General features: G+C 38.1%; 1 protein-coding gene across 1 annotated transcript; it reads right to left on the bottom strand.

Moving 5' to 3' along the window:
• Window positions 1-758: 758 nt before the first annotated feature.
• Window positions 759-6,748, bottom strand: LOC109211735 (ABC transporter C family member 3). The gene is made up of 10 exons (XM_019375307.1): window positions 4,225-6,748; window positions 4,055-4,141; window positions 3,341-3,973; window positions 3,060-3,224; window positions 2,628-2,922; window positions 2,323-2,537; window positions 1,937-2,242; window positions 1,772-1,835; window positions 1,453-1,692; window positions 759-1,372 (listed from the first exon to the last, which is right to left on the bottom strand). The coding sequence occupies exons 1-10, from the start codon at window positions 6,613-6,615 to the stop codon at window positions 1,248-1,250; spliced, it is 4,521 nt and encodes a 1,506-aa protein (XP_019230852.1). The 5' UTR covers window positions 6,616-6,748; the 3' UTR covers window positions 759-1,247.
• Window positions 6,749-17,551: the final 10,803 nt, after the last annotated feature.

Consider the following 17,551-nt stretch of genomic DNA (forward strand, 5'->3'; position numbering starts at 1 on the left):
AACGAGGCACATTATCTATAGACATCCAAAGGGGGGTGTTATGAAATATTATATTTTGTAGTGGATGTCTATAACTCCTAAAGAAGTTACTCCCACTACTCTTCTCCATTAACCTCCCATTATTCTTCAGCATTATGGTTGTAACTCCCATAACTCTATAACCTCCTCCATGATCTTCCCCGCGATCTCAATAGTTAATATCATGTTCATCAAATCTTTTTGTATTACCTTAATGTCATCCTATAAATAGAGGGCTTGAGCATCACATTGTACACACTTGAATACATGGAAGAAATAAGAATCTCTTCTCTCTTGTTTCCTACATTCTTGTCTAATTTCTTGTTTTATCTTATTACTTTGAGCTAAGTTTCGTAACAAGGATACTTACTTTTATAGTTTTTATAGTCAGGTCCATTTTACATCTGTTTTATATGCTTTCTCCATAAGTAAAACAAATATATTTATATTTTCACTATGATTTGTGAACTTTTTTTATATTTTTCTTTAGGTTATGGTACTTTTTACTTGGTCAATACTATTATAAAATTTTAAGAAATACTGAATAACTTAAGTCACTAAAATTTAGAATTTGACCCATGGCGAGCACATTGTGCTAATTATTTCACTTGATAAACAACAAATATAAAATATAAACTCATAAATACTTTTCCCATTTTACTATTTATTTTATCTTTATTACAAAAAAGAGGAAATTTTTTATAGTTCACTATAGATGAGACTCATGAAACATAAACAGCTAGTCTTCCAATGAATTTTTCCTTTGTTGCACAAGGAGTTAATCGTAAAAGTGTTTCATTTTAGCTTATACGGCAAAATTCGACACTAGTAATTTCACTTTCAACTCTCAACAAAAAGGTTACTTCTTTTACCCAGAAGGAGCAAAATCCGTGTACTCTTAACTAACTAATCACTAGACTCAACATACATTCAAATTATTGTAAACACAAAGTTACGTATACATTTTCTCATCAAAAAGTCTAAACAAAAACAAGTGCCACTTCACAATCAATATTGCATCACTAGATATAGGTTTCTTTCCCTGCCATAGGATTGTTGCAGCTTCCGTCAAGCCACAGGCATGACCTGCGTTTCGCTGGTTCTTCTTCAAGCTATGATGTCCACAGACGGAAACTCAAAACACTATCGACTAAGGTACTCGTCCAGAGTCCCCTAATTTTCATCATCATCGTCGTGTAACATTATTAACGAAGATTAGTTTCTGAGACTCACATGTCTGAAACATTCTCAAAACTTGAATTTGACCTCATACTATACTCTGCCACGAGCTTAGCAAACAATGAGGATTCATTCTCTAACAACCTGGCTGGAGTGTCGTATTCAGCAATGAGCCCTGCAGCATAGCATAAAAAAAAGGTAAATACCAAGAATTTCCTTCTCCGCTTGCTCCAGAACATAAACGATGATTCTTACCATGATCTAATAGTAGGACCATATCACTGTCAAGCACAGATGTAATCCTATGAGCAATGGTTATAACCGTGGAATCAGAGAAGTGCAGCCTTAGAGTTTGCTGAATAAGATTATCAGTTGCAGTGTCGACAGATGCTGTAGCCTCGTCAAGGACCAGGACCTTGCTCTTTTTCAGTAGCACACGGCCAAGGCAGACCAGCTGCCTTTGGCCTACACTCCAGTTCTCTCCATTCTCAGATACTGCAGCAACGCAATGAAGATAATTATTACAGCTCTAAAAGTGGAAATCATCAGAAAATGATGTGGTTCTTGAAGTTACCTGTAGAATAAAGTTTGCCTTCTTTCTTCCTCACTTCTTCTCCTAGCTGACACTTATCGAGCGCCTGAAGCATAACATCAAACAAAGTTTCTCAATAAAATAAAAGTTGTCATTTTCCTATCTGAAACAAAATAAATCCAAAAATAGGCAAAACCAAGCTGTCACCTCCCAAATTTGTTCATCTGAATACTCTTCAAGTGGGTCTAGGTTGCTGCGAACTGTCCCCTCAAACATAGTTGGATCCTGTGGAATTATACTCAATCTAGACCGTAGATCATGAAGACCAATTGAGGAGATGTTGGTACCATCTATTTTTATTTGTCCAGCAGCTGGTTCAACTATGCGGAAGAGGGTCTGTATTAGAGTAGATTTACCGCTGCCTGTCCTACCGACAATTCCAGTCTTCTTTCCACCAAAGAAAGTGCATGTAAGGCCTCGCAACACGAGAGGCATGTGAGGAGCATATCGGACCTATTAAAAGTTTTCAGATATATCAACCCATACCAACAAATTAACCTGCATAATTAACACCAGAGAATAACTTAATTTACCTGAAGATTGCTAAAATCAACCTCTCCACAAGATGGCCAGTTAGGGTCTGGTCTGTTAGACTCTATGATAAGAGGAGGTTCACTTGGAAGAGCAGTATACTGAAGTATTCTTTCAACAGAAATAATTTTATTTTCCATCATACAAAGATTCCAAACAACCCAAGCTTGTATTATGTTCAGATTAAGCCCATATGTAACAGCTAAGCCAGCAACACCTGTAAATCAAGAAACGGAGAAATGTGCTCTTAAGAGTTATTCAACACAACAAACTTCAAGGAAAGAAAACATGAAGATAGAAAACTTACTTGGGTCAATTGTTCCAACAGGAAGAGAGATCAAGAAAATTAACGAGAAAGCAAAAGTGATCAGAGATAACATATCCAAACGCATGCAGAGCCACTCCATTGCAGCAGCGGTGTGAAACTTAGGTCGAGAATAATTGTCTATCAATTTCATACTTGCATCCTGGAATCTAGATTCCTGATCGAAACTTCTAATTGTGCTTGATCCTGAAATTGTCTCGGCAAAGTGCTGTATTACTGGAGCTTTGCATGTCCCATTTAGTCGTGCCAGTTCTCGTGCTGATGGTATGTAATATTGCTGCAATTAAAACAAACCCACCACTTAAATGTAACTCATGTTTATAAATGTAGCTAAAGTTATAATTCACTTTGTGAAAAAGCATATACTAGTATTATTGTGAAGGCAAAGAACACGAAAAAGGGGATCGTAGCAACCTCCAACCAGATGCAAACTGCAATGACCGGAATAAAGACAATGAAGACCTGCCATGCAACTTGTGACATTACTCCAATAATTCCTAAAAGTTGTATTATTGTGAAGGCAAAGGATCCAACTTGAAAGGGAACGTTCAGATCAACTGCACTTTGATCTGTTGATGCCTGTTGTCATACCAAAGCACATTTGAGCAAATTTTGAAAAATATTGATTAGTCAGGTAACAGAAAGATCGACACTAATAAGAGAGGTAAATAAAGGAAATGTAATCATTCACTTACTCTGTTTAGAATCCGCCCACTTGGTGTGGCATCGAAGAAGGACATTGGAGCACGGAAAATGCAAAGATGCATTTTATGGAAAAGCAATGAGGCTGTCTTATATCCAGCGGTAACAAGAAGCATGGTTCTAGCAAGGATGCAGAAAGCACTTGCAATTCCTAAAGCAACATATACAATGATGAGAGTAGAACCCCCAACAGGAGGTGGATCACTCTTTGAGACGGGAGTTGCCCACGCCATCCAATAATTGCTTCCAATTTGAAGGAGCTGAAAACCAACTTGTGCCAACAGCATAAATGGCACGAGAGCACCTCCATATGCAGTTGTTATATATTTCCAGTAAACTGCAAAACCAACACTACCTTTCTCTCTTTCCTCCTCCTGAACAATTTGTCCCTTTGTTCCAACAATATCATCCACTTTACCATTTTGGCCATCTGGAATCTTTTTATCCTTCTGCACATTTGTATTATCACCAGTCATTTCCTCGCTCTTTTTCAATGCTTCTCCCTTAACTGTGTCAATTGCTGTTAAAGCTTCTTGGTGAGCACCCACAAGTTCCATGAAGTCACTACCTAATTTGAGAAGATCATTGTATTTCCCAGCTTCACTGATCCTTCCATCTTTCATGACCTGAAGAGAAATATCATAGTCAAATGAGTTAAGTCTATATATGATATTAAGCAAACAATAATTACTGAAAGGAAAGAGTACCAAGATCAAATCCGCAGCAGGCAAAAACTCCACTTGATGTGTAACATACAAAACTGTTTTTGAATTCAATAGCCCCATTATACATTCCTGCAATTAAAAGATGGGTCAATCAAGTGTCTAGGTAAAATGTATCAAGCATGAAAATAAAGCATATATATGAAAGGACTTACATTGAAGAGATGGGATCCGGTATGAGCATCCACAGCACTGAACGGATCATCAAATAGGTAAACATCAGCATCTTGGTAAAGAGCACGAGCAATCTGTATTCTCTGCTTCTGTCCACCGCTCAAATTAATGCCCCTCTCCCCTATTTCTGTTTGATCGCCAAAAGAGAGAATTTCCAGGTCTTTCTTTAAGGAGCATGCTTCAAGAACTTTATCATACTTCTCCCTCTGCATCTCTTTACCAAATAATATGTTCTCCTCTATCTTTCCACTCTGTATCCAGGGCGACTGCGCAACATAAGCTTTCGTTCCGCTGAGTTTAATAGTCCCTGATAATTTGAGCATCTCTCCTAAAATGCTTGACAGTAAGCTTGATTTTCCTGAACCAACTGTACCACAAATGGCAACTCTCATGCCATTAAGCACTCTAAGATTTACATCCTTTAGAAGTGGAGTGGAGGTGGATGCATCCCAAGCGAAGTTCCCACCAACAATCTCAATTGCTACATCAGAACTACCTTTTGGAAGCTTCTCTATGACATCAGGCTGCAAGTCATCAAGAGAAAGGAAAGATGCAATACGATCAAGAGAAACTTTGGTTTGAGCAATCATTGAAATTGTATCTGGGAGATTGTAGATGGGCTCTTGAAGAATTCTAAATGTCGCAAGTGCAGACAATATCTTCCCAGATTCAAGTGGGATTCCCATAAGCATTGCAGCGCCAAAGGTCGTCACAGAAACAAATGTAGGAGCAACCCAGAAGACAAAAGTAGTCATAGCTGATGTGTACACATATTTCATCAACCATCCTGCCTCTGTTGTCCTGAGGTCCAAGATCCTAGACAGAAACTTCATCTCCCAAGCTTGAAGCTTGAGTATTCTCATATTCCTTAAGACTTCAGATGTAGCCTTCATCCTTCTATCTTTCGATTCCATGAGTTTCTCCTGAAACTTCTCCTGCAAACTCCCTAAAGGGATGTTTGCCAACATCACTATTATTGTAGCAACAAACGCGGCAATAGCAGCTAGGCCAAGATTTTTATAGAGTATCACCAATGCCAGAGCAACTTGTATGATTACCATCCAAGGATCATGCATATACCAACCGAAGTCACCAATCCTCTCGGCATCAACTGTCATAAAATTGATGATCTCTCCACTAGTGTGGCTTTGCTTTGACTGACAGGAGAGGGTTAAACCCTTGTTGTAGATTTTGGCAACCAGCGCCGCCCGTGCCCGATACCCTCCCTGCTGCACCTTGAAAAACCAATGCCTTTGTGCCAAACACTCTACCAACTTTGCAACGAAGAATGCAGCAACTAAGACGTAACCTTCATTATCAAAGTCTCGTTTTCCATTCAGATACTGAACTAAGGTATCAATGAGGTACGGGCCAACGTAAGAAGCCAAAGCGTAAAGAAGCACGAAGAGAGCCGATAACACTATCTCCTTCCGTGCTGTGAAAACCAAAGCCTTCACCAGCATAAAGGTAGTCACACGGTTACTATTTCCCCCACCCACAGATTCTAGTTTTTCTCTAAAAATAGGCAAACTCCCTCTGACACTATCATCAAAGTGAAGCTGAGGAACATCCTCAAGGTCTAATGTTTTCTTGTTGCCAACAGAAATTAGGGGACCCATCCAAGAGAAAGTAAAGAGACTAAAAATGTTAGCATTGGCATAAGGGGTCACAGTTTGATCCCCAGTAGACTTCTTTGAGTCTATGCCATTGGCAACACTACCATTTAAGAGGGGTTCCTGAAGCATATTCTCCTCACTCTCTTTTTTAACAATAAACCCAACAAAGCAGAAGAATAACCCCATAAGAGTGAAAACAACATCAGGGATACAAAATTGAGTTGGTAAAGATTGGTTCTTTTCCCCATAAACAAGGTCTATAACTAGGCAATAACAAGAAACAAAGAAGAAAAGCCCCCACCAAACTCTTAAAACAAGAGGGTATTTGGTTTCACAAGAATTAAGGAACTGGGTGTGCAAGAAAACAGAGATTGACAACCAAGCTAGCAACTTTAATGCAAAATCCAAAAGGGTTATAATTTTTTCCTCTGACCAACCATTTCTATACCAATAAAAATGAGTTAACAAACATAACACAAAACTAAAGATGGCTAGACCTATTGAACAAAACAAGGTTGGTTTGTAGTACAAGAACCTAGCATTCCTAGTACTACTCTGTTTGTGGCCAGCATTATTGTCCCTCCTGATTGTATTCCAACAACACAGCCCAAGAATTACAAGGAACAATCCCAGGTGCAAAGAACAACTAATGACACGTAAGAAAATGGGGTTTAGGAGGGATTCATAATCAAGGCTTACATACCTTAGAGAAAATGAGAAAGATTGAAACACAGACATGCCCTTTACAATTTCCATGATGTTTTTTTGGAGGTCTCAGAGGTTCAAGGTTAGATTTTAAGGGACACGTCAGGTTTCCTCTATATTGTGGTTTCGTGATGAATTATGGGCTTTAGCTTACGAGTGCTCTTTCATTGGTCTGGTATATATATACTACTCCATTTGATTATTACTCCGTTTTTTTTCCAACTTTGATTTGATTGATTAAATATAATGAATATAATGTGGAAAATTTAAAAAGGTGAGGAAAATAGGGAAAAGGGAGAGACAAGTCAATGCTGTGTTTACGTGGTGGCCAAGACTGGGTTGACGGAGAGAACAAATTAACAAGTGATGAGAACTAAAGGACAATTGGGAAGAAGAAAATACAAGCTCTTTTTTGTTTTATTTGCTAAATTTTCTTAAACAAACCTATTTTGAAACCACGACTTCAAGTGTTAATGACTGTGTTCTAGATTTAATATTTATAAATATTTTATAAATTCAAAATATTAAATGTATTATTTGAGAAAAAGCTAATGAATTCGGCTGAACTCGTTGTTAGCCAATCTGTATTACTATAATAGAATAATGAAACAGTAAACTTTCTGAAACAGAAACATAAAGTTAGCAGCAACAGAATGTCGAAATAATAGCTGAAAAATAATTTCAGAATAAATCGAGCCCACTAAATACACAGTGTGTCTTTAAGGAAATTATTCTCCTCAAATACTCGAGGTGCTAGAATATTATCCTCCCAGGATAGAACGACTTAACTCACCAGTGTATTGGTACCAAAAACTTTGATGAACTTCGAACCACTCAATGGTTGTAAAACATACTGGAAAATTTTGTGCATAAGAAGAAGAAGATCAGAAAATTTCGTAAGTAGAGATTTTGGGATCAAGGCATATTTATAGCCATTTTCTGGCACTGTTTTTGGAAAAGTTTGCAACCTTTCAGAAACAGTCATGGCTGTTGGAACAGGTGGAAGCATTTCCCGTTTGAAATATTCTGGGAAAAAGGATTTAAAATAATCTGGGAAAGAAACATACTGGGTCGCGTCGCGGGTCCCGGGTTATTCCAGGTTGAATTTTCGTTAATTAATTAATTAATTGAAAAAAATTTTTGTCCAGAAAGATTAATCAATTAATCGATCTTTGACCAAAGCTGAAGCCGAGCCGAGCGAGTGACGACGATGACGGCGCGAGGCTTACTTTCCTTCCAACTCATTTAACACCAAGAGAAGTGCTTTCTCAATATAAGCACATTCACTTTTCTTTCCATCACCAATGAGGTACACTTGCTCTTTCCAAAGCAAAAGGGAGCTCACTTTCCCTCCACTTTCTTCCCTCAATTTCCTATTCATCAATCTTTTAATCCCAACAATCCCCTACATGAATGGGTAATGGCTATAAGATAAAGGAATGCACGGACTTGTGTGTGATCTATATGCAATGATTAATTGCATCTGGATAAGTAGGTTTTCCTTTGAACTTTCCGTAGTGAACTTATATCGGATATACTCGGTCAATCGATAGATTTGATATCTTTGAACCATCGAGCTTTGTTGTATACCTAGACAATATAAGTCACACAATCAACCCTTAACCATCTACGGTTCTCACGGTTGTGTTCGTTTCAGCCATGAACTCCGCTTGGTTTTGCTCATTATCTACATGTCATCAACATATAAACAAATAGTGACTTCATGACCTGGAGTGTTTTTAATATAAACACATTTGTCACACTCGTTAATTTTAAACCCACTTGCCAACATTGTTTGTCAAATTTGGCATGCCATTGTCTGGGTGTTTGTTTAAGTCCATAAAGCGACTTAACCAGTTTGCATGCTTTCTTTTCTTTACCCGGAACCACAAAACTCTCAGGTTGTTCCATGTAAATCTCTTCCTTCAATTCTCCATTCAAGAAAGCTGTTTTAACATTCATTTGATGGATTTCAAGACCATACATGGCCGCTAGTGTCACTAAGACCCTACTAGATGTTATCTTCGTTACTAGCGAGTAAGTGTCAAAGTAATCAACATACATTTCATTCTTGCTTACAACAATTTTGTCATATACAAATACACATTTGAATCCATTCTTAACAAGTAAAAAAGTTGAAACTAAATTATTCCTAATAGTAGGAACATGAAGAACGTTGTTGAGCATTAACACCTTGCCGGAAGTCATCTTCAGGAATATCTTCCATAATCCTCAATCTTGGTTGTTGCAGTATTTCCCATGAAAAGCTCTTCTTCGGGACCAGTAGTAGAGTAAGTCGCAAATGCTTCTTTGACAGCACAGACATGTCGAGTGGCTCCAGAGTCAATCCACCACACTTTCGGATTTCCAACTAGGTCTCCGAAAGTATTGCACACTGATCATCAATGTCATCATTTTTCTTCACTATGTTGGCCTGTCCTTTTTCTTATTCTTTTTCGGGAGACGCCAATAAGGGGCCTTGTGACCATCTTTTTCGCATTGTAGCAGTTGCCTTTGTATTTTTCTTGTTCTGCTCCTTAGTCTGTCCAGAAGACCTCTGCCTCTTCTTACTTTTTGGAGCAGTCTTCTCAACGATATTAGCTTCCACAATCGTTGAATTTTCACGAGACTTCTTCTTGGTTGTTTTGTTGTCTTCCTCAATCTTGAAACGAATCACAAGATCTTCCAACTTCATTTCTTTGCGCTTTTGCTTTAGATAGTATTTGAAATCTCTCCACGAATGAGGTAGTTTTTCAATCATTGCAGCCACTTGAAATGCTTCATTCACTACCATACCTTCAACAATAAGGTCGTGAAAAATAAGTTGAAGCTCTTGAAATTGGGTTCCAACAATTTTGATGTCATCATTTTATAGTCTAAAAACTTGGCAACCACAAACTTTTTCAAGCATGCATCTTCAGTCTTGTACTTCTTCTCAAGTGTGTCCCATAATTCTTTCGAAGTTTTCATAGCACCGTAGATATTGCACAAGTTATCCTCCAAAGCACATAGGATGTAGCCTTTGCATAGAAAATCTGCTTGTTTCCACGCCTCAACAATCATAAATTTCTCGTTGTCTAGCATGTCCATGGAAAGCACTAGAGGTTCTTCACTGGTGAATTTCTGCATACCAAGTGTGGTAAGCCAGAAGAACACCCTTTGCTGCCATCCTTTGAAGTTGGCTCCAGAAAATTTTCCCGGTTTCTCGACCGGAGGCACAGCAGTTCTGCTTGACGAGGCTATCGTCGTTGCCGCAACAGTCGCAGAAGATTTCCATTATCAATTGCCATTTCTCACGATCAACAACAGAAGAGTTCAATTAATGGCAAAAAATAGAACAGTAAAATGATAAACATTACGTTTAACAAATAAAAACTGAATTTTGTATATATTGTTTCACAGAAAATGACAAAGTTTTTATGTTCTTCAAATCGTTTCTGGATTTTAATATTTCGATGACGTTTTTATATTTTCAAATCAGAATAGAAAAATTCAGAAGGAGTAGGAAACCACACAGGTTTTAATCTCCAAAAACAGAATACAGATTACAATATAAAAAAATAATTTCCTTAAGATTTTTAGCCAATTTGTATTACTATAATAAAACAATAAACTTTTTGAAACAAAAAAAATAGAAACAGAAAGTTAGCAGCAACATAATGTTGAAATAATATCTAAAAAATAATTTCAAAATAAATCGAGCCCACTGAATGCACAATATGTCCTTAAGGAGATTATTCCCCTCAAGTATCTAAGGTGCTGGAATATTATCCTCCCAGGATAGAACGATTTAACTCACCAGTGTATTGGTACCAAAAACTTTGATGAACTTCAAACCACTCAATGGTTGAAAACTCACTGGAAAATTTTGTTTAGATAAAGAAGAAGAAGATCAGAAAATTTTGTAAGTAAATATTCTGGGATCAAGGCATATTTATAGTCATTTTCTGGCACAGTTTCTGAAAGGTTTGCAGCCTTTCAGAAACATCCATGGCTGTTGGAACAGGTGGGACCATTACCCGTTTGAAATATTCCGGAAAAAAGGATTTAAAATAGTCCAGGAAAGAAATCGACCAGGTCGCATCGAACGACGGCGCGAGGCTTACTTTCTTTCCAACCCAATTAATATTAGAGAAGTAATTTCTCAATATAAGCACATTCACTTTTCTTTCCACCACCAATGAGGGACACTTGCTCTTTCCAAAGCAAAAGGGAGCTCATTTTCCCTCCACTTTCTTCCCTCCACTTTCTTCCCTCCATTTCCCATGGAAACTTGTGCCTCCACCCCTTTATATACTTTTTATTTATAATTATCTAGCATTCGAAAGTTAGTAGCTCAAGTAATTTAAATTTGCGTTGTGTATTTTTATTAAAGTTCGAACACGAAAACTTTAGTAAGGTAAAAGGATCATGTTCATTCCGTAACCACATCTCTCAATTATATATATTATATATTATATATATATATATATATATATATATAGTATATATATATACTATATATTATTTCTTTTTTTACTCGTATTGATTTTTTGTTACTCTCAAATCTTAATAATAATCACAAGATTGAATTAATATCATATAAAGAAAATATCCTTGTTTAGAAACTGATGTTCTTAGACGTCAATACCACACAAGAGGGGGGGTGATTTGTGTGGTACCTAATTTTCGCACTAGAAGAACCTGGTTCTTCTAGATGTACTTACTAAGACTGTTTGCGGAATTAAGAGTGCATAAAATAAAGAACACAGAGATTTTTACGTGGAAAATACCTGGCTCAAAAGGTGAAAAAACCACAACCTACTACTCAGTAGGATTTTTCCAAACTTCCACTAAAATCACTGAGCCAAAACAGCATTTACAAAACTCTTGTAAATCTAAGGATTAAACTCTAATCCCAGTGTGGCACACAGCCTCAACTGCTGCGACACTTTCAAGTTAACTCTAACTTGAATACTCAAAGTACCTAATACAATTGCTTCTATGAAAGCTGAAAGGTACAATTTTAAAACACCTACTACAATTGAACTAGAATAAAAGAAAGACACAATGGAATTGGTTCTTCTATCTTGTCCAAGTAGCTTCAGGTTTGCACACTTGAATCTCACGTAAATTGCTTGCAAAAAGCCTTGCTATTTTGCTCTTCAATTTAGTTTCACTTCTGCGTTTGTGTGCTACCCTGTAAAAGAGAACAATCATTATTATTTATAGAGTTAGTAATCAGAGTTTGATTAAAACTCGAATTGCTGATCCTTCATCAAATTCGAGTCCTAGAACAATTCAAACTCCAATCCTTATTCTTTATCCGGATGTAGTTCTCTTCACATAAGGAGACTTCAACTCCTTATCCTATGCAACCTTTTCGATCAACTCAGAAGATGTTGTTGCTGACCCTTGAGACTTATCTTCACACGTATGTCACGTGTATAAGTATATCAACACTGTGTCTGTCTCACATGATGGACCTGGTTCATGACTAAGTTCATTTTGTCAATCTTCAAAACTTCATCTGAACTTGGGCCAACAAATTCCCCCTTTTTGATGATGACAAACTCTGCGCTTTTATCGATCAGAGACCCTGTGGAACTCAGCTTAATTATCACACAGTAATTTAACTTATCATTAAGGACCAGGTTTAATCAGGTTATAAATATCACTTTATTTCAGAATACAAAGTAAAGCACAATATCTCTTCCCCCTTTTGGCATCATCGAAAAGTTGCATATTATATGAATCCCAGATGTTAATTATTACTCATGGACACTGAGGTCAGTTAATCAATAATCAACTTCACAAGAAATTTAGCTATTAAGATCAGAAGTTTCATAGAACAAGAGAAAACAAAGCACATTGTCATTGATTAGGAAGTGTTTCCACAAAACAGATCACAAAAAGAAAAACAAATATCTAACCATGAGCAAAAAAAACAGAAAAGTCCCGAATTTGGGTCACTGAGGGGGTTTCTAAACTGGTTCTAGGGCTTGGAGGAACTAGAGGGTTGGGATTGAAGAAGATTAAGCATTGTTTGGAGCATCCCTTCACTCTTTTCCTTTTCCTTTGCTAGCTCAGCTTTGAGGCCATTTCTTTCATTTTCTAGTTCAGTAATGCGAGCCTGGAGCCTAGCAATTTCTGCATCTTTTGTTTCACACTCTAGAACCAATGCCCTAACTTTGCTGTTCATAGGAGTCTTCAAGGATGAACCAGGTTCAACTGGGGTTACACTTAGCAGATAGTCACAAGCCTGCAGAGTTTTGATTCCAAAGTGCTCTTTGCTGGAGGCCATCTACCACTTTTTCAATGGCACATCTAACTTGGCCAAGACAGTTGTCAGTATAAACCCATAAGGTGTGGCATGAGCCTTGGAGCCATTGATGACTCTATCCAACAGCTTGACAATGAAAGCAGGCCAGTTAATCTGCTTTCCTCTCACAAGACACTCCAGAAGGACCAGGTCCATGTAATTCGCAGTGTGTCTTCTCTCCTTTCTGGGCAGCAAACACTTGTTCACAAACTCAAAGAGCACCTTGTGCTCAGGCTTCATCTCACTCTTTTGCACAAACCTAGCCTCATGCACTTCTTCAGCAGACTTGGTATCACAGAAATTTCTGGTGATTTGGAGAGCAGAAGGGAGAGAATCTAGACAAGGCCACCTTTGCCTAGTATAGTCATCATAGCCCTCACAGGGTATGTCTAGAATTCTGCCCAATTTAGGTGCATCAAACTGCACCTCCACTCCCCTCACCACACTTGTAACAACCCCATTCACCACAGTGGCATTTGCCATAAACTCGATCAGCTCTTTCCTTGCCAGCCTGCCATCTAGTTGAAGAACCATGTCCTTCCATCCCTGTGCATCCAGGGCATCAACCAATCTTTTCATGCCCGGCTCCTCCAGATCTTTCAGAATTCTTCCTTTTAGAATTTTCCTCCTGCCAAAAAGGACAAATCTGTCCTGTTCTTTTTCAGATTCCTCTTCTTCTTCCTCTTCACTCCATGCTTTTTCTTCTTCAAGAACTTTCACTTGTTTTCCTTTGACTGCAGACCTGGTTCTTTTAGCCAGGGAGTAGGGGTGGGCATAAAATCCGAAAAACCGAATTCCGAACCAAACCGAATTAATTTGGTATTTCGGTTTTGTTTTTTTCGGTATTTCGATTTATTTCGGTACAAAAATTTCGGTATTTCGGTTCGGTATATGGTATTGGGTTTTTGATATTTCGGTATTTCGGTATACCGAAATACCGAAATAGTTTAGTCCAAGCCCAACTTTGTTTTTGTTTTTTAGCCCAATAACCTTAAGCCCACGCCCCAAAAGTCCAAATTCTAATACGAATTTCCAGAGCTCACTTCAATTCTGCCCGAAAAATACTGTAGTATTTTAAGTTTACAACTTGGGGGCAGTTATAGCAGTTGAAGAGCAATATAATATAGCAAGACGTGCTTCTTATCCGGGGCTTAAATAACAACACCTTGGTCCATTTGTTCCCATCACAAATGTTGTCTACTAAACTCCCTCCAAAATGTTGCAGCAACAAACCAAGCAAACTCTCACTAATTCCAACTACCAATCTCAAATTCATGGAGAATCATCTGCTCATTGCAAAGGCCCAATGGTCAATCTTTCTATATACAAAACATTAACATTTAAATAAGTTTTCAGTGGTTATTCTTCTTCACTAACAGAATGAACTATAGTCAAAATTTGGTTGTTTTTCAAGGGACTAATTCTAAAAATACGACTCGCTATTTTATGGTATGCTAATTTGGTTTAAACTGAAACCGTACCGAACCAAAATAAGAAATACCGAACCGTACCGAAATATTTTGGTACGGTATTTGGTATACACAATTGATAAGCCGAATACCGAAATACCGAACCGAAATTTTTAAATACCGAACCGAAGTACCGAATGCCCACCCCTACCAGGGAGGGTTCAGCAGATACAGGTTCTGAAGACTTCTTTGCAGAAGTCTTGGATCTTTTTGGTGTAGGAGTGGGAACCTCCTCAGTTGTACCTCTTTCCTGATGAACCAATTCCATCTCCTCCTCCTCTTCTTCTGCAGCCACAGAACTTTCCACAACTTTTGCTTTTCGTTTTTCCTTCTTCTTTTTCTTGCTTGCCTCTAAGGCTTTCTGCAACTCAGCCTCACTTTGTTTTACCCTGCTTCTAGTAGCATTTATCTTTGGTACTGGAGTGACAGTAGACTTAGGAGATGATACCTTGCTCTTCTTTGTTGGCTTAGAGGCAGTTGGAGCCTTTTGAGAAGAAGCTTTGCGCTTCTTGGGATCATAACTTTCCCTTACCATCTTCAGAATGTCAGCTAAGGTTTCTTCCATAGATGAACCAGGTTCATCTTGTTGTTCACTCAGGTGTACAAGGCCTTCAGCAGCCTCCCCAGTTTCACTTCCCCCTGGCTTGTTGCCACCCTCCTCTGTTCTTCCACAAATAGCAAGAATTTTATCTTTCTTTTTATTTCCCTTTCTACTCGACTCTCCCTCACTTACATCTCTCACAGAACCCACCAACACAAACCTACTGTCCACCTTCTCAACTACATCAGAAAAAATATAGCATGTATTTACCTCCCTAGGGTTTTCTTGATTCTTGTCTGAGTCAGAAGACCCACGTTCTTCTCCATCGCTTGCAGAAACAAATGCTTCAGACTCAGAACTCGAGTCAGATGATTCCTTTTCAGAGCTCTCCTTTTTCTGGTTGGCTCTCAATTTTTCGTTTAGAGCCGTTCTCAGAGCACCAGTATCCACAGTCTTTCTTGCCAACATTTTCTGCCGGCGAAATCTTGGTTTGGGATTGTCGCTAAGAGGTGCAGATGAGGATGTGATAGGAGATACTGGTGGGGGAGTTCCTGGATTTTCTTGAGGAGTAGTCATTGTGAAGAATTTCTGGAGAAATTTTGGGGATTTTTGGAGATTTTAGAGAGAAGGATGATAATTTGAGGCTTAAGACTTAATGACGGTTATGGACTAGACTGGGAGTATGTGGAGTGTATTTAAAGTGCAGCAGCCTTTTTGCAGTGGTCAATCAAGAGTCTAATCCCTTTAAGACTCCGGTCTTTTAGTGATAAATGGGTGACGCTTGGTTTAAAAAATAGTACCGTTTCCTTTAGAATTCTAGGAGAATGAAACTGGTTCAATGCACAATGGTTCTAATTTTTAGGAGTTTGGTTAGAGTAGGACTTCTTCTCATAATTGGAATATTTATTTTTCTAATTGTGCAAAGTATAGAAACATACCTGACCTTTTCTCATGAGCAGATTCTGAAGAACCAGGTTCCCAATAGAACTTCTCTTGATTATGCCTCATATATCAGAATAGAAAAAAAACTTTGTAAGAGATCAATGAATTAATATAAACACACGTCACAGGGGTATACTGATTAGAGTATGAGACTGAGTAAGAATTAGTCTAGATATTTTCATAAAGTCAGAACTTCTAACCAAAAATGTGAATATATTTTTTTTTCATTTTTTTTCTCATTGCATTCTGAACTGGTTCCTTTTTAGGTGATCTTAATCATCCCTAATTCCAACCTGTTCCTTTCAAAGTTTTCCCTATTCAGTGCTTTGGTGAAGATGTCAGCTATTTGTTTATCAGTAGCACGGAATTCTATTGAGATTAAACCTTTCTCATAATTATCTCTCAAGAAGTGGTGTCTAACATCTATGTGCTTGGTCCTTTTATGATGAACAGGTTTCTTTGTCATACTTATAGCACTAGTGTTATCACAAAATATTGGTATGCATCCCACTTCAATTCCAAAATCTACCAATTGTTGTTTAATCCATAGTAATTGAGCACAACAAGAAGCTGCAGCTACATACTCAGCTTCAGCAGTAGATAGAGCTACTGAATTTTGCTTCTTGGTAGCCCATGATACAAGACATGAACCAAGAAAGTGTGCCATACCTGAGGTGCTTTTTCTATCCACTAGGAAACCTGCATAGTCAGCATCAGCATATCCTACTAGATTGAAATTACCACCTTTAGGGTACCAAAGACACAATTCAGTAGTGCCTTTCAGATACCTCAATATCCTCTTGACAGCAGTCAAGTGAGACTCTTTTGGATTTGCCTGAAAACGAGCACATAGCCCTACACTGAAAACAATGTTAGGTCTACTGGCAGTAAGATACAAGAGTGAACCAATCATACCCCTATACAACTTCTGATCAACTGATGAACCAGGTTCATCAATATCTAATTTAGTGGTAGTTGCAATAGGTGTATCTATTTCTTTAGAATCCTCCATTTTAAACTTCTTGATTAGTTCTTTTGTATACTTCTGCTGATGAATCATGGTTCCACTTTGGCTTTGTTTGATCTGCAATCCTAAGAAGAAGTTAAGCTCACCCATCATGCTCATTTCATATTCACTTCCCATTAGTTTTGCAAAATCTTTGCTTAGCTTGTCAGTTGTGGCCCCAAAGATTATGTCATCAATATAAATTTGTACAACAAGAAGGTCCTTACCTTTTTCCCTTAAGAATAAGGTACTATCTATTTTACCTCTCTTGTACCCATGTTCCAGTAGGAATTTTGACAGTCTTTCATACCATGCTCTTGGTGCCTGTTTGAGTCCATAGAGAGCCTTGTCCAGCTTGTACACATGTTCAGGACATTCTTTGCTTTCAAACCCTAGGGGTTGTTTCACAAACACTTCTTCCTTTAAGTAGCCATTCAGGAAGGCACTTTTGACATCCATTTGATGAAGAGTGAATTCCATATGTGCTGCAAAGGCTATGAGAAGTCTGATTGCCTCTAGTCTTGCAACTGGAGCAAATGTCTCATCATAGTCTATTCCTTCCTCTTGGCTGTAACCTTGGACTACCAACCTTGCCTTGTTCCTTGTAACAGTTCCATCTTCATCAAGTTTGTTCCTAAAGACCCACTTTGTACCAATGACTGATCTGCCCTTGGGTCTTGGAACTGGTGCCAACTTGACTTCTTCCAACTGGTTTAGTTCATCCTGCA

Source organism: Nicotiana attenuata, unplaced genomic scaffold (assembly GCF_001879085.1).
Source record: "Nicotiana attenuata strain UT unplaced genomic scaffold, NIATTr2, whole genome shotgun sequence".
In the NCBI taxonomy this organism is placed as follows: Eukaryota; Viridiplantae; Streptophyta; class Magnoliopsida; order Solanales; family Solanaceae; genus Nicotiana; species Nicotiana attenuata.